Genomic DNA, 25417 nt, shown 5'->3' with positions numbered 1-25417 from the left:
AAAAATAGGACTGGCTAATAGTGGCAATTGGCAGTAAGGAATTTTGTGTGTGAAGAAAATGGAATATTTTGATAATATTCTGTCACTTGACACAGCAGTTCCCTTTATTCCTTCTCCTTTTTCTTGGATTTTTTAATGTCTCCAGCTGGTTGGATACCCTGGGGACACAGCAGGTGGCCCTGAAGTCAGCCCCCAAAGCCCCCGCCTCCCACCCCTCAGCTTGCTTCTGTGATCTCTACAGATCTGAGTTGCCTAGAAAGTGGTTCCGGACTCACATACACTTAGCGAACAGTTGGCACTAAAACCGTCTTTCAGAGATTAATGCTCTGATAAAGATCCCAGAGAAACAGCTTAAGTTTGCTTAACCTGGACTTTCCCCTAAGTAGCATTTGATTTCTAGAACATCTTTCTTTCTTCGATGCTTACCACTAAATACTGAACAGGCCCTGCCCGATCTCCCTTCATCCTCTTCAGCCCTGTGGGCCAGCTTCCCCAGGTGTATTTGCAGTGTCTACAGCTGGTCTGCACTCCAGGTGTCTGCAAACTTCCCCCTCATTTTCTTCAGTCTTTGCTTACATGACACCCTGGGTGAAGCCTCTTCTAGCCCTCATCCCTGTTTTCTTCCTTCTTCCTAAGCATGCGTCACTGTCTAACAGTCTACTCATCTGACTTATTTGACTTAATCTTTAAGACGACCAGAGCTCCTTGCAGGTGGTTGGGGGGGCTCCCTGCTGTAGCTCCAGGCCTCGAGCCTAGATCAGGGTCTGGAGCAGGAGAGTGACTCCTTGAAGGGGAATGAGGTGCAAGAGGCTGTGTACGTGCTAAGTCACTGCAGTCGTGCCCAACTCTTTGAGACCACATGGACTACAGCCCTTCAGACTCCTCTCTCCGTGGGATTCTCCAGACGAGAATACTGGAGTGTATACATATTCCCTCCTCCCGGGGATCTTCCCAACTCAGGAATCAAACTCGTCTCTTATGTCTCCTGCACTGACAGGTGAGTTCTTTATCGCTAGTCACTGGGACTGCAGGGAAGGACTAGCCACATGTGTAATTACCACTGGGGAGCCCAGTGAAGGGGGCGGACACAGTGGATGGGAAGCAACCTGTTGGGAGCCTTTTTGGTCATCCCCTCAGATTAGACTCCCAAAGTGATCTTGGCCGCTCGATATCCTACATTCTTCCAACAAGCCTTAAGCACCTGCACCCAGTACACATCAGACAGTTAACCAGAGAGTGGTGACCCAGTTGTGGGGAAACAAGTAGAGGTGGGGCTTCCCTCACCCAATGGCTCAATGGTAAAGAATCCACTTGCCAATGCAGGAGATGTGGGTTCGATCCCTGGGTCAGGAAGATTCCCTGGAGAAGGAAATGGCAACTGACTCCAGTATTTCTGCCTGGCAGATCCCATGAGAAGAGGAGCCTGGTGGGCTACAGTCCATGGGGTTGCAAAGAATCAGACACGATTGAGCATGCATGCGCTGCCTTCTCACTAAGTAAGATGTCTGCTCTCCATTTTTTTTTCCCCATAAAACTGAATGGGTGAAAAAGCAGCTCAATCACCAGGAAAAAAACAGTTAAGAGCAAATCAGTGCTAAAGAAGAGAAGATGCTTTTTATTTCATTTTTAGCTTGAAATCAGCCTCACTCTCTGCTGGGCTGCATAGAATTTCAAATCTCTCTGAACAGACCTCCCCAAATCACTAGGGTTCTAATTTAAGAAATAACTGTGAGGTAATGTGACCCTCGGCACATTTGTCTGGAATAAATTATTTAAGAAATCCAACGTGTGCATGCATATGAACACATAATCGTTTAAGTGCAGAAAATACAAAAATCCATTTCAGCTATTAAACTGGATTTAAAAGGCACCAGGTGGTGAATTTGATGGTGAAAACAAAGCCTTGGGAACCCAAAATGCTGTCTAAATCTCAATTCACAAATTCTTTCAACTAGAGAACTCTCAGTAGATGGATGAAAATCCGTAAGTCAGACACGATGTCTTTAGGGAAGGAGTTTAGTTTTATATCAGATGCTTGTACACTGAGGTGCTCTGGGAAATTTGAAACATGGACAAAACACATCCAGCCTTTGTCCAGGCCCAGTGGAGTGATTCTTCCGCAGCCACAGACATGAGTTCCACGTTCTTAAACCATGTGTATGTGTGCTAAGTCGCTTCAGTCATGTCTGACTCTGTGTGACCCTATGGACTGTGTCCTGCCAGGCTCCTGTCCATAGGATTCTCCAGGCAAGAATACTGGAGTGGGTTGCCATGCTCTCCTCCAGGGGATCTTCTGGTTCTAGGGATCGAACCCATGTCTCTTAGTTCTCCTGTATTGGCAGGCAGATTCTTGACCACTAGCATCACCTGGGAAGCCCTCATAAACCATGTACAGCTGTCAATTCATTCGAAGAAAACAGAAGAAGACTCTGGTGAAATAACCACATGATCATGAAGTTACTAAACGAGTATTTCATAATTTTCCACCAAAATAAAATGCTCAGTAGTTTAAGTCCTTAACTGCTCTAGGGCTCAATAAGAGGAAAGTGATGTGACTGAAACATTCGGAAGCCTGACAGAGCTGAGTTTCTGATGCACATAAATAACTCACCTGGCTGTTTTTCTCCATCTGTTATAAAAGAGAAGAAACAACCAGGAAAAATTAAGGTTGCCTAGAAATCCTTGAACACTTATTTACGCTTAGCAAGGCAAAACCTGCAAACTCAACCATCCTCAGAGGTGGTACTGTGAGGGTCCCCCCTTCCATCTTTCCTGCCCCCGTTGAAACTCCATATGTTCTTAATTACCAGCCACTGTGGTTTGATTCAGTGGAAGGAACGTTGCACTCATGTGTGGTTTGCTTTTCTTTTTTTTAAATCTTTCCCAGTGAGCAGAATTTTCAGAGCACAACAGGCTGGTGAACCCGTGACTGAGAGGTCAGCACACACACGTGGGAAGGCTGAGGTGGGAGGTATTTCTGCATCAGCTGGGCCTTGGAGACTGTTGGCCAGAAGACCTTCAATGGTTACCACAGCAGCGCTACCTACCATATGGATTTTCATACTGTTAAGGGTAAGTTTTGTAGTCTGGCAAAGAAAAGGTATGTATGCTACTCCTTGACCTTCGGGACAAATGAGGGGCGCAAGATCAAAGTCTGTCTGCAGGTTTAGTTTCGTTCCCCCTTCCTCCCCCACCTCAATGAGTGGAACTTCTCATTGCCTTTGTTATTGTTTGGTTTTATTTATTCATTGACTGCAAGGCATGTGGGATCTTAGTCCCCCAATCAGGGATGGAACCAGCACCTCCTGCACTGGAGATGCGGAGTCTTAACCACTGGATGGGCCAGGAAAGTCCCTTACTGCCTTTGAACTATAGTAATTACTGAGAAGGAGACATCACCGTCCTTGTAAGGTGGTTGTGCAAGAAACACTCATCAAATCCTTTTATACACAGAGGTCTATAGTGTGAACTCCTCTTACCTTAAATGTGCCATTTGTTCATTTTCCAAAAATAAAAACTGGAGAAAGAAAGTCTTCAATGCCAGCTCTAGTCCCCACTTCTAGCCAGACAGCGTCACTGATGGGAACAGGATGGGTGGGAGGACAGGTCATGGAGGGGGGATTAGTGGAGCGGCATGGCGGGGATTCATGCATTCATTCCAAAGATGCATCTTATTCACTGCCCTTGTGCCGGGTGCTGCCACATGTAGAGGGGATAAAAAGTGCCCATGACAGACAATAACGTAATGAATGTCAGTATATCTGATTGTGGTCAGTGCCAAGCAAGGAAGAGGCTGGGATGGAGATGAACACTAAGGAGCTGAGAAAAATCCCATGAACACACTCAGTGGAAGGAAGGGCATTCTGGGAAGATGGAAGCTGAGATCCAAATTTTAACATCTCAGAAACGTTAATGTTGTGGGGCACTAGTTAAAAAAGCAGATTCCTGGGCCTGGAGCAGAGCTTGGGAATTTACTGAGAACCTCAAGGAATTCAAGGAGGTTTTGAGGGTGCACTTTGAGAAACAGCGTGTAAGCCTGGCCATTTGATTCTGCCACGTGGTCTTCTATGTACGTGCTGCTATGTCTATATTGGTTGCTTTTCTTCTGAGACAATAGTCACAATGGGCTAGGTTGTGCTGCAGAAAAAAAAGCAATCTTCAAACTCTTGGTTGTTTACGAGGTCAAAGTTCACCCCCTGGGTCAGGGGCAGAGGGCTGTCTTCAACCTTGTCCTCATTCAGGGTCCTGGTGGCTCTGAAGTTTCGCTGCTCTGAGGAATTTTATTGGCTTCCATGTTTGGGGCAAGAAAAGATGGCAGATCTGGGACTAGATGTCTGAGCTGTAACTCTGGTCACTTATACTCACGGTTCATTGGCCACACCTAACAATGTGGGGTGTGAGAATGCAAACTACTTGTGAGCCCAGAGGAGAGGGAACGCATACTGGAAACAGTGGCAATGTCTGCCCCGGGGAATGCAGGAGGCAGAGGCATCAGGCCTGGAAAAATGGTACCTAAGCTCTCAAGGAGTTCTGGACACCTACGGATGGTGGAGGCACTACAATAATATGAAAATAGTGGTCATCATTTCCAGAATTGCCAACATTGTCCCTAGAGAAATTTCTTAATTTTTGAAAGTATTTTATACCTGCTAGGGTTAATTTAAAGATAGTTCATATATATTAGAGCTTCCCAGGTGGCGCTAGTGGTAAAGAATCTGCCTGCCAGTCCAGGAGGCAGAAGAGACAAGAGGTTTGATCCCAGGTCACTCAGTCATATCCTGCTCTTTGTGGCCCCATGGACTGTAGCCCACCAGGCTCCTCTGTCCATGGGATTCTCCAGGCAAGAATACTGGACTGGATTGCCATTTCCTTCTCCAGTATAGTAGTATAGTCATGTATATTAACATAGTCTCCTAGTTGAAGTTTCTTTAAATATCTGACAGTTTATGAGGCAAGGGACACAGTGTAGGAATAACTGAGTCTGTGCTAATCACCTCATGTGATGGAATTGTTAGTGGGACTGGGTCTTCTGAGTCTGGGACATACTGGTTTCGGGGGTGCCTCAGGGCACTTGGCTTTACCTCCATCTACTCTTCAACCCTGGCTGAAACCCATCACCTCATTTCTGTGCATCTCTTTCTTCTTCCGTAAACTAAGCTGGAAAGAGACAATGGATCACTATGGTCTCTCTCAGAAGAACTGAGAAACTTCCATCCTGATGTGGTCAGGTATGATGAGGAGTTTTGAGTCACTCCCTACATGAGAAATCACAAACCAAGATACACAGTGGTATTTTAAGCTTCTGAGAAATATTCTGCAAGACAGCTTACCACAAAGAAGCAAAATTGGCTCATATCAGCCTACATGCTAAAAACTCATTGTGGAATGAGTCTTAGGATGTGCTTTATTAACTTGGGTTTGCATTTCACTTCTTCCACTTATTGGATGTGTGGCTTCGAGAAGTTGTTTAATCTTCTGACCTCTCATTGGCAAAATGGATTCTAACATTTCTAAGGTGCTTGTGAGAGTAATGAGATAATGTGACAACTGGCTTACTTTAGCATTGCATCAAAGACATCCTGATGGTTGCTTCGTGAATATGAAATGAATTAAATGCCCAGCTTGTGAAAGACTGTATCATCATTACTGTCATCCTTGTAGCTTCGTTTTGGTTGGTGGCTCAGATGATAAAGAGTCTGCCTGCAATGCAGGAGACCAGAGTTTGATCCCTGGGTTGGGAAGATCCCCTGGAGGAGGACATGGCAACACACTCCAGTATTCTTTCCTGAATAATTCCATGGACAGAAGAGCCTGGCAGGCTACAGTCCATGGGGTTGCAAAGAGTCGGGCATGACTGAGTGACTAACACACTCTGTAGTTTTGTGTCTGGTCTGTACCCGGTCATACTCGATTCTATCAGCTTCTGACAACCTAGACAGTTGCTGGAGATTCCTTCTATTCAGAGAAGAAGCCTCTTACAGACTTTCTTTCTTTCTCCAACTAAAACATGCTCAGGCAGCCGGTGCAGCAAATGCCCTTCAGTAATGGGTCTGGGTCCCCATCAGGCCTTGCCTGCTTTCCTGCCTGCCAGGAGAAAGAGGAGCCCTGTCATCTCTGAATTTTCACTCCTTGCACCTCATCCTGGTGCTTCCCAAACAGCTCTCAGTGCTGTCACATTATCTCAGCCCCGAGGCCAAGAGAACACACACATCAGCTGGTTACCTCCCACTTCACAGATGAGGGAGTGGAGGCAAACTTAGCCAGATGGGTCTCAGGTATTGAAGGAAGGGGTTCCAAAGGGCTGTGGATGTCCTTCGCCCTCTGGACTTTCTTTCTTCTTTGTTTCTACCAAAGCAAGGGCACAAGCTAAACACCCAAGAAGCCCTCTGTGCAGAGGGCTTGTTCAGAGCCAAGCCTGCAGCTGCCCAGCCTCTGACCCCTGACCCAGCAGCTCTCAGACAGCAAAGGGAAAGTTGGTGTAACCTCCCATCATCCTCCAGGGCTAAGTGGACAGGCAGGTTGGACACTTCAAAAATCTCGGTGAGGTGAGTTGTCTTTTCTAAGTGAAGACTCTCCTTTCTTCTGGAATGCCTTCTGCTGTTCATTCCTTCCCGGGGCACCTCCTGGTCAGTGTACACTGTGCATCCCTGAGGCTGGGATAGGGGAGCGATGCCAAATCACCCCATCATCCAAATGTGTCTCCTGATCCTTGAATTTCGGCCAGACCTCTCCCTCCACTGTTTGCCCTTCTTCAAGTCCTTGACCAAAATAGAAGAATGGGGCTTCAAAACGGCTCACTCAGAGCTGAAAGAATGCGACTCTACAGCTTCATCTCTTTGAACTCAGTGGATTGAAGTCTTAAAAAAAATATTATCGGTTACCATTTGCTAAGAGTGAAATTGCTGAAAATCTGACTGTCTGAGACATGCTTGTGCACACAAGCGGCAGATAAAATTATCAAGATAAATTTAAGGGTGCTTTGGTTTTTAAGTACAACACACCCAGTCTGCCTGTCTTGGTCCTGAGCTGGGCTGTAAGAATCACAGAATTGATTTCCAGAGCAGAGCAGGAATCACAGAACCGAGTCCCAGTTTCCTTCTGTCACTTACTTCCTCTGGGATCTTGCTTAAGGAGCTTAATCTCCATGGATCTGATGTTCATCACTTCTAAAATGGGACAGTAACTACCACCTTGGTTCATTGTAACATTCATAACATTTATATAAGCAGAATCTGACTTAAATGTGACAGCTTCAAAGTATCAAGCCAACATTCAATGAGATCTGCTTTATATCCTGGGCTTCTATGCCCAATTCTGGGGCCATGGTTCACATCATAACCATCAGAGATTTGTGAATTTATTAGGAGGTTCCACCTCTGTCCCCAGGCAGAAAATAAAATATTCTGGCAAAAGTATACCGTCTCAAAATTCACAGAGAGGCACCCACGTAGTCCAGCAAAGGCTGGGGCCGTGGTGGTCGACAAAAATCATATCTAACAGGAAAAGGCAATTCTGAAACTAAAAAAAAAAAAAAAAAAACACCTCACTGCTTGGTAGCTGAGTCTACAAGGCCAAGGAGGGAAAGGAAAGCATCCCTCACAGAATGAAGAGTCCCAGGAACTCAGCAGTAGTGGTGATATTTATTATAGTAAGTCCACAGGGACGTCCCCAGAGGTTGAATGGTTAGGACTTCATCTTCCAGGGCAGGGGTGCAGGTTTGATCCCTGGTCAGGGAACTAAGATCCCACATACATCTGAGCAAAGAAACCGAAACAAGAAGCAATACTATAACATATTCAATAAAGACTTAAAAAAAGAGTCCACATTTTAAAAAACTTAAAAAAACCCACAAAGCCCACGGATTCTTTGATCTTTGTTCTTTTAGAACAGTGGAGCCTCCTTCTCCTCTTCATGAGTGTGGACTGTGTTTGGTGATACTCTCCTGATGAGCTGGGCATGGTGGAGGTGTGTGACTTGGCTTCTTCCCTGCCCAGGTCACTCTCTCGGGGAGAGTGGGGAGCCAGCTACCACGCTGTAAGGACTCCTGCTGATACCACGTGAGCTTTCCTAGAAGCCTCTGTTCAAGCCTTCAGATGATGCAGCCCTGGCTGACACCTCTCTGCAGCCTGATTAGACAGCTTGGGCCAGAACCATCTGGCTAAGCCTTGCCAGGATCCCTGATCCACAGAAACCAAGATAACAAACACTTACTGTCTTAAGTGGCTGAATACTGGGGAAATTTGTTAGCAGCCATCGATCACTGAGTGTGTTAGTTGCTCAGTCTTGTCTGACTCTTTGTGACCCCCATGGACTGTAACCCACCAGGGTCCTCTGTCCATGGTATTTCCCAGGCAAGAATACTGGAATGGGTAGCCATTCCCTTTTCCAGGGGATCTTTCCAACCCAGGGATTGAACCCCGGTCACCTGCACTGCAGGCAGATTCTCTACTGTCTGAGTCACCATTACCACCACATAGATATAGATAGATCACTGATGCAGTGGCTAAAAAGTCCCCAGTGAAAACTTCGGTTTGGTTGGAGCCCAGAGGCCTAGGCTTGGTGGCTAAAAGAGACACAGAACCTGAGGCCTGACAGCGAGATGCCTGACAATCTTGTTAAGAAGTTAGGATTAATCCTATTAGCAACTTATTGGAAGGATGTTTTTACTTAGAAGAATGACATGAACAGAGTTGATTACAATATCCTTGGCAAGAAATGAGATGGGTAGAGGCTGATTGGGTAGAGGGGGACCTCCAGTTAGAAAGTTGTAGGAATAACAGTGCAGTCAAGAGAAGAGGGCCTGAATAGAGTCAATGATAGAGGAGGTGGGTATGGGAGGATTTCTTTCTGCTGCTTTGCAGAAAGAAACAACTAATCTCTAGGGCCAGCTAGTGCAATCCTGCGTCACTCTACACTGTGGGGGGGAATGAAAGTGGGCTGAACTATATTACAGCCCTATATTCACACAAACAGTGTCATCACACATGAACACACACTATCAATATACTTACACCCATGAGCTAAAAGAAGTGAGCATTTTGCAAAAAGGACTTCACAATTAGGAAATGGCTTACTCTTGGATTTAATGTGAAGCATTTGAAATCATCCTTTATAGAAGCTCTAATTTCAAGGACAAAAAGAAAATAAGGAATTCCCAAGTTCCATAAGAACCCAAAGCCTCACATTTGTTCATGTTATAAAGGCCACAGACGATTAGACTGAACAATAGTGGGGTGAGTTATAGGTTTGTTGGAACACAGGTTAAGGTGGTTTTGAAGCACTGGAAGAACTTAAACAAAATTTATAACTAAAACAGCATAGGCAGTGATATTAAATTTGCCAAGCCCTCGTCTCCCAACAACACCAGTTACTTTAGGAAAGTAACATCTATCTTTGGTATTTCAATAGCCCCAGAAAGAAATGGGTATATAAATACTAAAGCCATGAATATTTTAAATGGCTTCATTTCTACCCAAATGATGAAGGAAGGAAATGTGTATGTATATAAATATTAAGCTTTCATCCTATTATCTTTAATCCATTCTACCATCACCACTCATAGCAGTATTTCAGACTCTTCTGGCAAGTAGAGTTCTGGTTGAACTAAAATTAAGAAGAGAACCAGAAAAGTTCAAAACCAGTAGACAGTCTAAGAACCAAGTCTGATTTTCAAAGGAAAATGTTGGTGAGTGTAAAAGTTGGGAATTATATTGTTTCTGAAACTTTAAAAATAATCCTCTTTTACTTTTACATGTTATATGGAACATTTAAAAATGTTAATCTTCAAATAATTTGATTCATTAAATAGCTGTTGAATACTCAATGTCCTATTAATAACAGGAGATAAGACACGTCCACTGGGAGGAATGATACTTCACTAGAATGAAAATTCAAGTGCAAATCTAAGTTCCTTGAGGCAGATACCGTGCTGTTGACCACAGCAGTCTTGGGTCAATGGTAAGGCCTGAAAAGGGAATCACTCATCATATACCCTTTTGATAGAGGAATGAATGAATGAATGAATGAATGGACTACTATATAAACACATGTAACATTAATGATCTTGGGTTTGTTCAAATAAGAACAAAGCTATAAATTTCAAAGGTATGTCTCCACTGTCAGAACTCCACTGTCAGAAGTTGTAACAAATAATTACAACTTAAGACTTTGGTGGAAGATGTGAAATATCCGATTTTAAGAAAAGATTAAAAAAACCTGGAAGTTGTGAACTAAGCAGCAGCAGCAGATTTTAGAAACCTCGATGAAATTATTTTAGCAAAAAGCACACTGATCTAACTACAATGAATACAGCTGTTCAGAATAATTGTGATATGGTGAATATAACTTAATGAAATGCTGTTTCTTCAAGGCCCTCAAAAGTCTCCTTCTGGTCCAAAGTGAAACTTCTGTGGAGGGAGTGAAGGAAAAGACAAAGAGAAACCACCACCATGGAGCCTGCACCAGAGCAATTTATTAACTAACGTTTCTTTTTTTTTCTTCTTAAAGATTTCATAAACAACTGAAGTATGTACAAAGTCTTACAGCATTTACAGCATAAAAAGTGTCCTATGAGCTGATGAAGGCTAAGGCAGTGCTGCTGGGAGCTCCAGGGCGTGTCTACAAGAGCGAGGAAGCCGAGCATCCCAGGTGGACCCCTTGGCTACTGCAGGATGACTGTCAGCTGAGGGACAGCCAACTAGACCACCTGTAGGACAGGTTATGGGGGAACAAGCTGATAAGCAGCCCTACGGATCTTCGGATTGAAAAGCTACACACAGTCATGTTTCAAGCTCCCTGCAGCCTCACGGGTTAACATATGCATGAGGACATAGTCATGCTGCCCAGATCTGGTTCAGCTACCAAAGGTACTGACTTCTGAAGAGAAGGCTCTAAACTGATATGGCTGGCATTTCCATTTGTGTTCAGTGGTCTTCAGGTAGTTCCTACCACCCAAGCCCCACTCCCCTCTCCCAGATAAAACAATTACAACAAAGGGAAGGAGAATCCACTTGGAATTCTCAACGGGAAAAACCATCTTTAAAAAAAATTCAGTATCAGCTCTAGGGTGGCCAGTTCTGTCAAATGATTGATAGTCAAAAATTTTTAAATCAACCCAAATCAGATCAATAGCAACAAGCCCCTCTTAACACCCCACCTCCTGATTTAATCCCCTTCACTGTATCTGATTGTCTTTTCTTGGGGTCAGTATTACACAGAACCATCAACGTTTATACACCAAATCAGACACAGAACATATGTGTCCCCAACCATTACTTGTGTAAATGGCAAGAGGACTGTCAATAATAAATGACTGACACCGGATTCCCCACCTTCTTTCTCAGAAAGCCCAGCCCGGTTCTCTCTGGGATCCCTCACTATCTGTTTGATAGCAGAGCCCATTTATTTTCCCGTTTGGGTCTCACATGTAGGCAAATAGGCTTTTTTTTTTTTTTAATTCAAAAAGATGTTACTCCCAACTTAAAAGCCAGTTGATAAAACCTTTAATTAAGACACCATAGCGCGGGATATAAAAACACTAGAACCACATAAATATTGAAGAAGTTGTATACCGTTTTCCGTGTAAACAGTTTTGCCAAAGATCGAAGCCCTAAATTAGGATGTGGCCTGACACTTTGGGGCGGGTGACGCGCGACCGGCCAGGCTCTGCAGCGATGGTAGCCGAGGACGCCAGGTCAGTCCCCGTGTTGGCGGGCATGCAACTGGAAAGACATTGCACAACAAGCAACACAAAGAGAGTGGAGAAGCTCACAACACTTCAAGGAGACCTCACAACCTTCACAAGTGCCGAGGCGCGGACAGAGACCGCCCCCTGCCTCCCTCCGGGCGCGCTGCTGCCTCTTACACGTGGGACACCTTCTGCGACTCCCTGGCCTGTTTGATGCTGTACAACCACTTGATAATGCGCGCGTTCCTCTCGATGGCGGAGATGCCGTAGGGCACCCGGTCATTGGCACTGTCATCGTTCCTAAGGTCACTGTTACTGTCCTGAGACTGTTCGCAGTCCGAGCTGATCATGCTGGCGCTGCGGAAGTTGAGCGAGATGATGTCCGAGTTGGCCCGCGCGAAGTTCTCCATGCCCAGGTTCTCCAGCTCCTCTGGATCCAGTCCGCAGTAGTTGAAGAAGCGCTCCACGTCGGCGTCCACGCGGAAATACCTGTCGCTCAGGTCCGACTTGGAGCGCTGCAGCGAGGGTCTCCGGCCCACCCCGCCGGCCGGCTCGGCCGCCTCGGCCTCGGGGGACTTCACTGCGGCCGGGGCGGCCACCTTGGGCTTGGGGGGCAGTGGCGGGGCGGAACTGCTGCAGGGGAGGATGGCCTTCAGGGGCCTGGCCCCGGGCCCCTGGCGGATGTCCGAGGAGCTGTGCGACACGTGCAGAAAGGCGTCGGCGGCGGCGGCGGCGGAAGAGGCGGGCTCGGGCGGCCGGCGGCCCACGTGCGAGCCGCCCTCCTGCGGGCTGCCCCGGCCCGGCGCGGGCCGCGCGCGCAGCGACTCGGCGAACGAGTGCCGGTGCAGCTCGGCCGCGTCAGCCCGGGGCGCCGGCCAGTTCCGCGCGCTGTGCTTGTGGCCCGAGCCCGTGCTCGAGCCTTCGGAGCTGTTGAGAATGTTCTTGAGGATCTCCAGCTTCAGGGTCTCGCGAGGCGCGCCCCCCTCGCTCTTGGCGCCGCCGCCGCCTCCGCCGCCGCCGCCTCCGAAGCCCTTGAGCGTGGGGCTGCCGAGCGCGCGCTTGGCGGCGGGGCACACTGGGGGCTTGGCCAGCACCGCAGGCTTCACGGGCTCCTGCTTGGCGTTGATGACCTCCTGGCTCTTGACGTACTTGGCCTTGTCGGCCTCCAGCCGCTCCACGGCGCTGAGTCTCTTGGGGTTGGGCTCCGCCTGGCGGCGAAAGTAGTCGGGCCCCTTGTTGAGGATGCGCAGGGGCACGGCCGACGTGAAGGTGCCGGCGGGGCTGACCGGCTTCACCATGCTACCTGTCTGTAGGCTCTCCGTGGGCATGGCGGGCACTCTCTCCCCGGCGGCCGTGGTGGATGCTCGTGTGCGCGCCTCCGGATGCGCCGGGCAGACACATGTGCGGGCGGCACAAAGCGCAGCGGATGGTCCGGAACCGAGGGTCAGCGGCGGCGGCAGCGCCTCATCTCCCGCTCGGTCACCGCCCCGGGACTCTAATCCCCTCGCCCCCTCGCCGGCCGGCCGGTGCAGAGAGGCAACCAACCCCCAAGTTCCTTTAATCGGGCCTCGCCGCCTCCTTTCTCCTCCCCGAAGGATGTGGGAGTCTCCTCCAGGTCTTTGTGTTCAACTGCAGGCAGAGCTGAAACACACAACAACCAACCGCGGGTTAGGATGGACGAGTGACATCACGGCTGTAGCAACAGCGAAGCCGCGCGCCCCCGCCCCGGGGTGCCCCCGCCAGCCCGGGAGGGAGGTGATCCCGGCGGCCGCACGGGCCCCCGCCGCCCGCGCCCTGCGCTCGGAGGCCGGCGCAGCTCCGGAAAAAGAGCGGCGGAGGGTTCCCACGCGCCAACTCCTCCTGGCCCCTCCCCATCAGAGAGACCCGCCTCCCGATCACGCCCGGCCCGGCCTCACTTAAACCCAAACCCAGGAAACACGAGATGACAGTAGAAATGCTGGTCCGCAAAGCCCGGTTCCCAGTTCCTGACATGCCACTGGATTCCTGTGGCTCTCTTATCTGCTTAAGCTACAGTCTCGGTGACTTCCAAGATGCCTGTTTTGCAATGAAGCAAAACTTCTGACTTCTATCTCTCTAACTTTAACAAGAACCTAACACTTCAAAAACCTAAAAGATGGCAAGAAATGACAGTAATCACAAAACAGTTTTTAAAAAGTCAACATGTTTATCTTATTTTCGCTAACCAGTGTATTTGAAAACACCATCTCCTGTAAATGGAATGTGTACTAAGTTCATCTCATTAAATACAAGCTTATTTTAAACTAACCAAGCACCAAACAGACAAGAAAACCCCTAGCAATACTTCTACATCAACCATATAAAAAGATATTCTGATTATAAATGCTCCATAATTTTTCACACAATGGGCAGAAATCAACTGTTTTGTAGGTATTTTTCCAAGTCCCCCAGAGAACTAAGAAGGCAAGCTGAAAGTGTAAATCATACCTAAATATGTTACTTTATAGAAAACTTGTATAACAGTTAAGCATTCATGGGTCTTATTTATGGCCTTCTGAAAAACTTGACTCCCCCACCCCCCAGCCAAGACCACTACAGTGAAACACTTATTAATACTCCCAAGATAAATCTTTCTACTTAAAGAGATGGCAGTAACAGACCACTTACCTGTCTCCTGAGAAACCTGTATATGAGTCAGGAAGCAACAGTTAGAACCAGACATGGGACAATTGACTGGTTCAAAATTGGGAAAAAAACATGACAAGCCTATATATTGTCACCCTGCTTATTTAACATATGCAGAGTGCATCATGTGAAATGCCCAGATGGATGAATCACAGGCTGGAATCAAGCTTGCCAGGAGAAACATCAACAACCTCAGATATGCAAATGATACCACTCTAATGGCAGAAAGTAAAGAAGAACTAAAGAGCCTCTTGATGAGGGACTGAGAAAGCTAGCTTGAAACTCAACATTAGAAAAAATTAAGATCATGGCATCTGGTTCCATCACTTCATGGCAAACAGAAAGGGAAAGAGTAGAAGCAGTGACAGATTTTATTTTCTTGGGCTTCACAATCACTGCAGATGGTGACTGCAGGCTTGAACTTAAAAGACACTTGTCCCTTGGAAGGAAAGCTATGACAAACCTGCACAGCATATTAAAAAGCAGAGACATCATTTTGCTGTCAAAGGTCCGTTTAGTCAAAGCTATGGTTTTTCCAGCAGTCATGTATGGACATGAGATTTGGACCATAAAGAAGGCTGAGCACAGAAGAATCGATGCTGGATGTGTGGTGCTGGAGAAGACTCTTGAGAGTCACCTGGATTGCAAGGAGATCAAATTAGTCCATCCTAAAGGAAATCAATCCTGAATATTCATTGGAAGGAGTGATGATGAAGCTGAAGCTCTAGTACTTTGGGCATCTGAAGCAAAGAGCTGACTTATTGGAAAAGACCCTGATGCTGGGAAAGACTGAGGGCAGGAGAACAAGGTGACAGAGGGCCAGATGGTTAGATGGCATCACCGATTCAATGGACTGAATTTGAGCAAACTCTGGGAGATAGTGGAGGACAGGGAAGCCTGGGGTGCTGCAGTTCATGGGGTGGCAAAGAGTCAGACATGACTTAGCGTGCTAACTACTACTCAGCACATGATACAGTGTCACACTTATCTCTGCAGCCCTCTGAACACCAATGACCTCTCTGTCACTGCTGGCAGAGAACACTGATGAGTGAGCGCATCAGCATTCCAAAAACTGGTTTAGACCCACTCAGCAACGTTGGTTATAATTAGGAGTATTAAGAGAGTAAGTACTTAACTAACATGCTGCTGCTGCTGCTAAGCTGCTTCAGTCGTGTCCGACTCTGTGTTACCCCATGGACGGCAGCCCACCAGGCTCCCTCGTCCCTGGAATTCTCCAGGCAAGAACACTGGAGTGGGTTGCCATTTCCTTCTCCAATGCATGAAAGTGAAAAGTGAAAGTGAAGTCGCTCAGTCGTGTCCAACTCTTAGCAACCCCATGGACTGCAGCCCACCAGGCTCCTCCGTCCATGGGATTTGCCAGGCAAGAGTACTGGAGTGGGGTGCCACTGCCTTACTGAAGCTAAAACTGCAATACTTTGGTCACCTGATTCGAAGAACTGACTCATTTGAAAAGACCCTGATGCTGGGGAAGATTGAAGGTGGGAGGAGAAGGGGACGACAGAGATGAGATGGTTGGATGGCATCACCGACTCAATGGGCATGTGTCTGAGTAAACTCTGGGAGTCAGTGATGAACAGGGAGGCCCGGCGTGCTGCAGTCCATGGGGTCACAAAGAGTCCGACACGACTGAGCAACTGAACTGAACTGATTCAACTAACATATCCAGTAACTAATTTACAAAATAAATAAAGTGGTATTAGTATAAAAAAAAATCAGAGCTACCCCTCGTCCGAGGTCAGGGGTGGCAGCCCAAAGGAGCTACCCCACGTCTGAGGTCAGGGGCAGCTGCCGAGAGGAGCTACCCCATGTCTGAGGAATGGTAGCTGTGCGGGCACAGGAGAGCCAAGAGGAACTACTCCACGTTCAAGGTCAGGAAGGGTGACCTCGTCCAGGGTAAGGAGCAACCATGAAGAGATATTCCATGTCCAAGGTAAGAGAAACCCAACTAAGATGGTAGGTGTTACGAGAGCATCAGAAGGCTGCTGCTGCTACTGCTGCTAAGTTGCTTCAGCCATGTCCGACTCTGTGCGACCCCATAGACGGCAGCCCACCAGGCTCCCCCGTCCCTGGGATTTTCCAGGCACAACACTGGAGTGGGTTGCCATTTCCTTCTCCAGTGCATGAAAGTGAAAAGTGAAAGTGAAGTCGCGCAGTCGTGCCCGACTCTAGCGACCCCATGGACTGCAGCCCACCAGGCTCCTCCGTCCATGGGATTTTCCAGGCAAAAGTACCGGAGTGGGGTGCCATCACCTTCTCCACATCAGAAGGCAGACACACTGAAACCATAATCACAGAAGACTAGCCAATCTGATTGCGTGGACCACAGCCTTGTCTAACTCAATGAAACCAAGCCATGCTGTGTGGGGCCACCCAAGACAGGTGGGTCATGGTGGAGAGGTCTGACAGAATGTGGTCCACTGGAGAAGGGAATGGCAAACCACTTCAGTATTCTTGCCTTGAGAACCCCATGAACAGTATGAAAAGGCAAAATGATAGGATACTGAAAGAGGAACTCCCTAGGTCAGTAAGTGCCCAATATACTACTGGAGATCAGTGGAAAATAACTCCAGAAGGAATGAAGGGATGGAGCCAAGGCAAAAACAATACCCAGCTGTGGATGTGACTGGTGACATAAGCAAGGCCCGATGCTGTAAGAGCAATATTGCATAGGAACCTGGAATGTCAGGTCCATGAATCAAGGCAAATTGGAAGTGGTCAAGCAGGAGATGGCAAGAGTGAACGTCTACATTCTGGGAATCAGCGAACTGAAATGGACAGGAGTGGGTGAATTTAACTCAGATGACCATTATATATACTACTGTGGGCAGGAATCCCTTAGAAGAAATGGAGTAACCATCATGGTAAACAAAAGAGTCAGAAATGCAGTACTTGGATGCAACCTCAAAAACGACAGAATGATCTCTGTTCGTTTCCAAGGCAAACAATTCAATATCACGGTAATCCAAGCCTATGCCCCAACCAGTAACGCTGAAGAAGCTGAAGTGAAACGGTTCTGTGAAGACCTACAAGTCCTTTTAGAACTAACACCCCAAAAAGATGTCCTTTTCATTATAGGGGACTGGAATGCAAAAGTAGGAAGTCAAGAAACACCTGGGGTAACAGGCAAATTTGGCCTTGGAGTAGAGAATGAAGCAAGGCAAAGGCTAATAGAGTTTTGCCAAGAGAACGCACTGGTCATAGCAAACACCCTCTTCCAACTACACAAGAGAAGACTCTACACATGGACATCACCAGATGGTCAACACTAAAATCAGATTGATTATATTCTATGCAGCCAAAGATGGAGAAGCTCTATACAGTCAGCAAAAACAAGACTGGGAGCTGACTGTGTTCAGATCATGAACTCCTTATTACCAAATTCAGACTTAAACTGAAGAAAGTAGGGAAAACCACTAGACCATTCAGATATGACCTAAATCAAATCCCTTATGATTATACAGTGGAGGTGAGAAATAGATTTAAGGGACTAGATCTGATAGACAGTGTGAACTAGCCTGATGAACTATGGACGCAAGTTTGTGACATTGTAGAGGAGACAGGGATCAAGACCATTCCCATGGAAAAGAAATGCAAAAAAGCAAAATGTCTGAGGAGGGCTTACAAATAGCTGTGAAAAGCAAAGGAGAAAAGGAAAGATACACGCATCTGAATGCAGAGTTCCAAAGAATAGCAAGGAGAGATAAGAAAGTCTTCCTCAGCAATCAATGCAAAGAAATAGAGGCAAACAACAGAATGGGAAAGACTAGAGATCTCTTCAAGAAAATTAGAGATACCAAGGGAACATTTCAGGCAAAGATGAGCTCGATAAAGGACAGAAATGGTATGGACCTAACAGAAGCAGAAGATATTACAAACAGGTGGCAAGAATACATAGAAGAACTGTACAAAAAAGATCTTCATGACCCAGATAATCACGATGGTGTGATCACTCACCTAGAGCCAGACATCCTGGAATGTGAAGTCAAGTGGGCCTTAGAAAGCATCACTATGAACAAAGCTAGTGGAGGTGATGGAATTCCAGTTGAGCTATTTCAAATCCTGAAAGATGATGCTGTGAAAGTGCTGCACTCAATATGCCAGCAAATTTTTTTGAAAACTCAGCAATGGCCACAGGACTGGAAAAGGTCCATTTTCATTCCAATCCCAAAGAAAGGCAATGCCAAAGAATGCTCTAACTACTGCACAATTGCACTCATCTCACATGCTAGTAAAGTAATGCTCAAAATTCTCCAAGCCAGGCTTCAGCAATACATGAACCATGAACTTCCAGATGTTCAAGCTGGTTTTAGAAAAGGCCAAGGAACCAGAGATCAAATTGCCAACATCCGCTGGATCATGAAAAAGCAAGAGGGTTCCAGAAAAACATCTATTTCTGCTTTATTGACTATGCCAAAGCCTTTGACTGTGTGCATCACAATCAACTGTGGAAAATTCTAAAAGAGATGGGAATACCAGACCACCTGACCTGCCTCTTGAGAAACCCGTATGCAGGTCAGGAAGCAACAGTTAGAACTGGACATGGAACAACAGACTGGTTCCAAATAGGAAAAGGAGTATGTCAAGGCTGTATATTGTCACCCTGCTTATTTAACTTCTATGCAGAGTACATGATGAGAAACGCTGGGCTGGAAGAAGCACAAGCTGGAATCAAGATTGCCGGGAGAGATATCAATAACCTCACATATGCAGATGACACCACCCTTATGTCAGAAAGTGAAGAGAAGCTAAAAAGCGTCTTGATGAAAGTGAAAGAGGGGAGTGAAAAAGTTGACTTTAAGCTCAACATTCAGAAAAGGAAGATCATGGCATCTGGTCCCATCACTTCATGGAAAACAGATGGGGAAACAGTGTCAGACTTTATTTTTCTGGGCTCCAAAATCACTGCAGATGGTGAATGCAGCCATGAAGTTAAAAGATGCTTACTCCTTGGAAGCAAAGTTATGACCAACCTAGATAGCATATTCAAAACAGAGACATTACTTTGCCAACAAAGATCCATCTAGTCAAGGCTATGGTTTTTCCAGTGGTCACGTATGGATGTGAGAGTAAGACTCTGAAGAAAGCTGAGTGCCAAAGAATTGATGCTTTTGAACTGTGGTGTTGGAGAAGACTCTGGAGAGTCCCTTGGACTGCAAGGAGATCCAAGCAGTCCATGCTAAAGGAGATCAGTCCTGGGTGTTCATTGGAAGGACTGATGCTGAAGCTGAAACTCCAATACTTTGGTCACCTCATGTGAAGAGTTGACTCATTGGAAAAGACTCTGATGCTGGGAGGGATTGTGGGCAGGAGGAGAAGGGGACGACAGAGGATGAGATGGCTGGATGGCATCAACGACTCGATGGACACGAGTTTGGGTACACTCTGGGAGTTGGTGATGGCCAGGGAGGCCTGGCGTGCTGCGATTCATGGGGTTGCAAAGAGTTGGACACGACTGAGCGACTGAACTGAGCTGAACTGAACTGAGTATAGAATCATCTGCTCTCATGGTAAGAAAAGAGAGTGTCCATTAAACTAAGCTTGGGCGGGGGCTGATAGTTGTCCTTAACATCTTTGAAAACTCCGTCTCTAAGAACACTCATCATCATGTTTTGTTAGAGACCACTTCAGTAATCTGCAAATGGATTCATTCTAATAAAAATATTTTCCTATGCAAGATTTAAGAAGCCCCAAGGCAATTCCTCCTAATGATTTCCTTTAATTGTGTGGTGCTATTATGATACTTCAATTTAGTTTTAGAAAACCATCTCCTCTCATGAAGATGAAGTAGGATTGTTTCTTTGAACATATTTTGAATGAAATGCCAGAGGAGTGAGGATTCCTCCTCAGAGCCTGTGGGTCTACTCAATCACTGCCTGGGTGCGCCTCCCCTATGGAGCCAGTCCTCCACAGACGCGGTGGGGAGCCAGAGTAGGAGCAGAGTCTGGGCTCAGAGGCAACCCCACAGGACTGCCCCCAGGAAACCTGAGGGCCCCCAGGAGAGGCCTTGTTTCTCCTGAGCGCGTATGACATTTTCACTGCTTACCACTGCAGCTTCCAACACGTGTCTGCGGAAGGGACAGTGCTGGAAAGTTCAGGGGCAGAGTGAAGGAGCTGACAGACATCTATGCCCATCAGCTTTGTGGCTAAGAACCACCGCAAACCTCCAGCAAGTGGAAAGATCACCCATCGGGTGATTGGGGCAGAGCCTGGGCCCCTTCCCCTGGGGCACTGCCTCCTCATCTGTGACATGAGTGCTTGGATGAGATCCCCACTACTCCTTCTCCCTCTAAAAATACGAGGTTCTGAGCAGCCAAGAATGAGTGCATGAATAGTCACTTCAGTCATGTCCAACTCTATGTGACCCCATGGACTGAAGCCTACCAGGCTCCTCTGTCCATGGACTCTCTAGGCAAGAATACTGGAGTGGGCTGCCATTTCCTCCTTCAGGGGATCTTTCTCACCCAGCTTTCAAACCCATGTCTCTTAAGTCTCCTGCATTGGCAGCTGGGTTCTTTACCACTAGTGTCAACTGGGAAGCCCAAGAATGAGTGAGTTATTTCCAGTTTGAAAAAGGGCCCATGGGAACACTGGCCTGTGACTAGACTGTTCTATGATTCCAGCACATACTGTTCTTATGGGAAGGTTTTTCACACGATGAGTTGTAGTTATCACATAGCGTCCACTGGCACTGGAGTTCACTCTGGCCTACACAATAGTGTTCTTTTCTAAGTCCACCATATTTGGACTGGAACCCCCAAAATATCCACCCCAACTGACTTTCCAGCATGCCCACCTGTATGTCCAGGGGGCTTTGGTACCATTCAAACTAAATGAGATTCATCCCTCTGCACTCTCAGGACCGAGGTCCCAGGACTCCCAGGCTATGTTGTAGGAAGCATTCCCCAGAAAGTGTGTCTTCCTTCCACCCTACCTTCTGTCTTCATGTAACAGAAACCCTGAGAATGGGTGAGCAGAGGCAGACAGCCTGAGGAGGGTTCCTCCAGGCATGCACAGGGGTGGAGTGGGCTGTGTGAGGGTAGCCGTTAGTAGACATAAAAGCAGCCTGAGAGGTTTGCCTTAGAGAAACAGTTATTATTTCCTTACGTTTCTAGCCCCTTTTCTGTCTTTGCTTCCCAGTTTCCCTAATAACAGTCAACACACTGATGATGTCTAGAGATGACTGTGGTCACAGTTGAAAAGTTTTAATTTAAACTCTAGGGATAGGGGGAAGGCATCTTATAAGAAGCCTCAAAAGCCACAGAAAAAGCTGTAGGAACTGGTTGGGTTTAGGATAATGTGCTCAGTTGTGTTTGACTCTTTGTGACCCCATGGACTGTAGCTTGCCAGGCTCCTCTGTCCATGGGGTTCTTCTGGCAAGAGTACTAGAATAGGTTGCCATTTCCTCCTCCAGAGGATCTTCCCAACCCAGGGATCAAACCTGCATCTCTTGTATTTCCTGTGTTGGCAGGTGGATTTTTTATGACTAGCGCCACCTGGGAAGCCCCACATGGCACAATTGATGTTTCCTACCTATTTTAGTTGACACACTGAACCTACTTCAAAAATAATGAAGGTGGCAAAGAGTGCGCCTTCTCTTAATCGTGTCATAATCCTTAATTCTGCTCTTTCACTTCTTGGTGCTTCAACAGTGCTGGCTGGCACAGAGTGCTATAGACCACCTGGTGTTTTGGAGTGTAGACTCACATTCAAGACACCCGGAAACCTGGAGTTACACTGTGATGTCACAGACGTGATAACCATGACCTGTGTTCATGAGCTGTGACCAGGCACAAGACCCTCTGCTGATGGCAGGCTCATTTGACCCTGATGTCAAGACAGGCCTGCAGGAGTGCCCGGGCACTGGTGGGAGCAGGCCCGGAGGGGGCTCTTTGCCTCTTCATCTTGTTTCAGGGGAGGAAAATTTGACCTCAGCCAAGTAGGGCTTCATCGACTAAAGTATCAATAATTATCCAGTCCCGCTTGATCCCTGGTGGACGGCTAAGGAGACAGAATAGCAGCCTGAGGGAAACTCCCATTCACAGACCCTTTTGCCTACATTCTACTCCACTGAATATTCACTGAGAATGTCATGAAAGCATAAAAAGAACTGGAGGAGAAAATGTCACAGAACCAGAGCGTAGGGCAGTTCTCTGAGTGAGGGCAAACGTGAACTCAACAGCAGCCCAGCCCGGGGGGCATGGTGGGCATAGCCCTCCCTGCCTGCTCCTTCCTGATGGAGAGGACCGGGCTGGAGGGGCCATGTTATCTGTGTGGGGAGAGCTGAAGGGGTGCAGAGCCAGCTGGGGACAGAGGACACAGGGAGGAAGACAAAGTGGCTCCCTGCCGGCTCCAGTGATGCCTCTCAGACTTAGCTGTGCCTGTGCTTCTGGGAATCTGCCCGACACCCTGAGTCTGACTCAGCAGGTTGAGGTGAACCGCAGATTCTGCCTTTCTCACCAGACCCCAGGTGGTATCTGGGAAAAGGGTCCAGCCTTTGGGTGGAAGAGGAATGGGAAGGACTCTGAGTCCTGCATGGGTGAGTGTCAGAGTATGTCCTAGATACTGGCACAGAGGATGTGAGCCTGGCTTTCTGGTCTCTCACAGAGTAAAAGTCTATGGCTTTGGAGGCGTGGAAACAGCCATCCCAGCAAACTGAAACTTCACATCTGCCAGCTCCTCTCTGGGTGATTAGGTAAAGACCAGGATCTGAACTGATGGATGGGACATTGGGGAGACCCAGTACCCTAGTCTCAGAGCATTTACAACCTGGGGGGCAGCGAGGGATAGAAAATGAGCTGATGTCCACACAGTTTATGTGAAAAATGCATAAAGCCAAATTCCTGTAACCCAGGCAACGTGCATCCCGTGACACTGAGGTCAGGCAGGTCACGGTGACTGTGGCCTCTGTGGAGGGGTCTCCAGCTATGGGGCTGCCACAGAGAATGGCCTTCATTTTTGATGCAGCAAACCCAGATCTCTGAGTGATGGCTCTTTATTTTAAAATTCAATCATGGGCCACACGCTCCTGGTAAGTAAGGAGAACCAGACAGTTAATACCTAACTGATCTTTAAACAAAGTCCTGAGGATGCAGCAAGGATCCTGGGGGGGACCACAATCTCTGATTTATGAGTAGAAGCTCCTTCAGTACATGAACACTGGTCATTTCTCATGTGTGTTATGGCAGAAGAAAGGTAGAAACGGCTTTAAAGAGGGAGTTTGACTAATTCCACTCTGAGTCACCTCACATCTCAGTGTCTGGATCTCATCAATGAAAACGAAAATGTGTTGAATTTGGCGAGCTTGAAAATGCCTTCCGTTCAAACATTCAGACAGTATATTAAAAAGCAGAGACATCACTTTACAAACAAAGGTCCGTATAGTCAAAGCTATGGTTTTCCCAGTAGTCATGTACGGATGTGAGAGCTGGATCTAGACAAGTCTGAGTGCTGAAGAATTGATAATTTCGAATTGTGGTACTAGAGAAGACTCTTGAGAGTCCCTTGGACTGCAAAGGCAAACTAGTCAATGCTAAAGAAAATCAATCCTGAATATTCATTGGAAGGACTGATGCTGAAGCTGAAGTTCCAGTATTTTGGGCACCTGAAGAACTCACTGAAAGAGACCCTGATACTGGGAAAGACTGAAGGCAGGAGAAGAGAACGACAGAGGATGAGATGGTTTCATGGCACCACTGACTTAACGGACATGAGTTTGAGCAAGCTCTGGGAGATAGTTAAGAACCGGGAAGCCTGGCATGCTGCAGTCCATGGGATGCAAAGAGCTGGACACGACTTAGCGACTGAACAACAGCAAACATTCTTGGAGGGAAAGAGCAAAGAAGCAGTTTACCTTTGAGGTCAAAAAGAGTTCTGGAAGAGTGACTCTTAGCTTCAGATCACAAAATGTTTACAATCCAAGTAAACATGTCCCATGTTGCTTCCCGGTTTTCTGGTAACAGCATCTGAGCCTACTGACATCAGCCGTTAAGATTCCAACTTGATTGGGGCGAACTTCATAACTGTAATCTTGGGTTTTTTTCATTTAAGAGCAGAGAAGCCTCACTGAAATAAGAATGCAGTCTCCCATAACAGCATTAACTTTTGAATTCTTTATAAATGCAAGAGAAAAGCCCTCAAAACCTAATGGTGCTTACGGAACCGTGGGCTGGGTTGAATCAATCCATTAGTACCTAGTGGCTGCGCAATTATGTATAAGATGTAAAGAAACAGGAACGTCTTGACAATTTAGAAAAAAGATTCAAAACACATACTATGACTATTAATTGAATAATGTTGATCAGTCTGGCAGAACTGTCAGAGTGCTGCCCCGCCCGCCACTTCTCGGAAGTCAGAAGACAGAGGAGGAGAGAACTGGATGGGGCGTCTTTCCTCAGGGCAGCTCTCCACCGAGTTCATGGTTCATCTGAGAAACTTGAAACACGCCCAGGGGTCAGTGCCGAGTGCTGAGCTGGGGGAGAGGGGTGCATGGTGACTGCCCTGCGGGAGTGAGACCAGGATGGACAGACTCTGCATTTCAGGCAGCATAACGGGGGAGCCTTACAGGGTGATGATGCATTAGCAACAGGGTAAGGTGTGTCGTTGGGAGGGAGGGGCTGCGGGGAGGGGCCAGGATGAGAGGGGAGCAGAGCAGGGAGGCTGGGCAGAGCTGGCCTGGGGAGGGAGAGGCTCTAAGGGGTGACCCCCGGGGCACAACCTTTAGGCCTGGATGCTGTCTCTGCCATGGAAGGGCTGAGCAGCCATGGGCAGGTCACTTCTCCATCCAGGGTCTCAGGCTTCCCATCTCTAAAATGGGCACAGTGATACTACCTACCTACTCAGGGAATTGAGAACGTTAAATAAGGGCATAGAGGCTCTTCTCATCCACATCACCCTCATGAGGCAGGTGTCTCTGGGGTTGGAGGGAAAACCAAATGATTTCAAGAGATGTTTTAAGACCTGCACTAGTCTGAACATGGCATTGGGTCTACAGCCCAACCACCCTGAATGCATCCCATCGCGTCTGAATGTGGCATCGGTCTGGCTGTG

The 25417-nt window shown here is 47.2% G+C and overlaps 1 protein-coding gene across 2 annotated transcripts in view; it reads right to left on the bottom strand.

The window, feature by feature from the left end:
* Positions 1-11549: 11549 nt before the first annotated feature.
* The window catches only part of FAM110B (family with sequence similarity 110 member B), a 145021-nt gene continuing 131153 nt past the window's right edge, over positions 11550-25417 (bottom strand). For both annotated transcript variants that reach the window (XM_052651916.1, XM_052651917.1), the window contains one exon: positions 11550-13327. In XM_052651916.1, the coding sequence (XP_052507876.1) occupies positions 11860-13014 (1155 nt within the window). In that variant the 5' untranslated portion in view covers positions 13015-13327 and the 3' untranslated portion in view covers positions 11550-11859. The remainder of the gene's footprint in view (positions 13328-25417) is intronic.

Source organism: Budorcas taxicolor, chromosome 14 (genome assembly GCF_023091745.1).
Source record: "Budorcas taxicolor isolate Tak-1 chromosome 14, Takin1.1, whole genome shotgun sequence".
Lineage (NCBI taxonomy): Eukaryota > Metazoa > Chordata > Mammalia > Artiodactyla > Bovidae > Budorcas > Budorcas taxicolor.
Note: the sequence above shows the minus strand (reverse complement) of the source record. Positions and strands in the feature narration are given on the sequence as shown.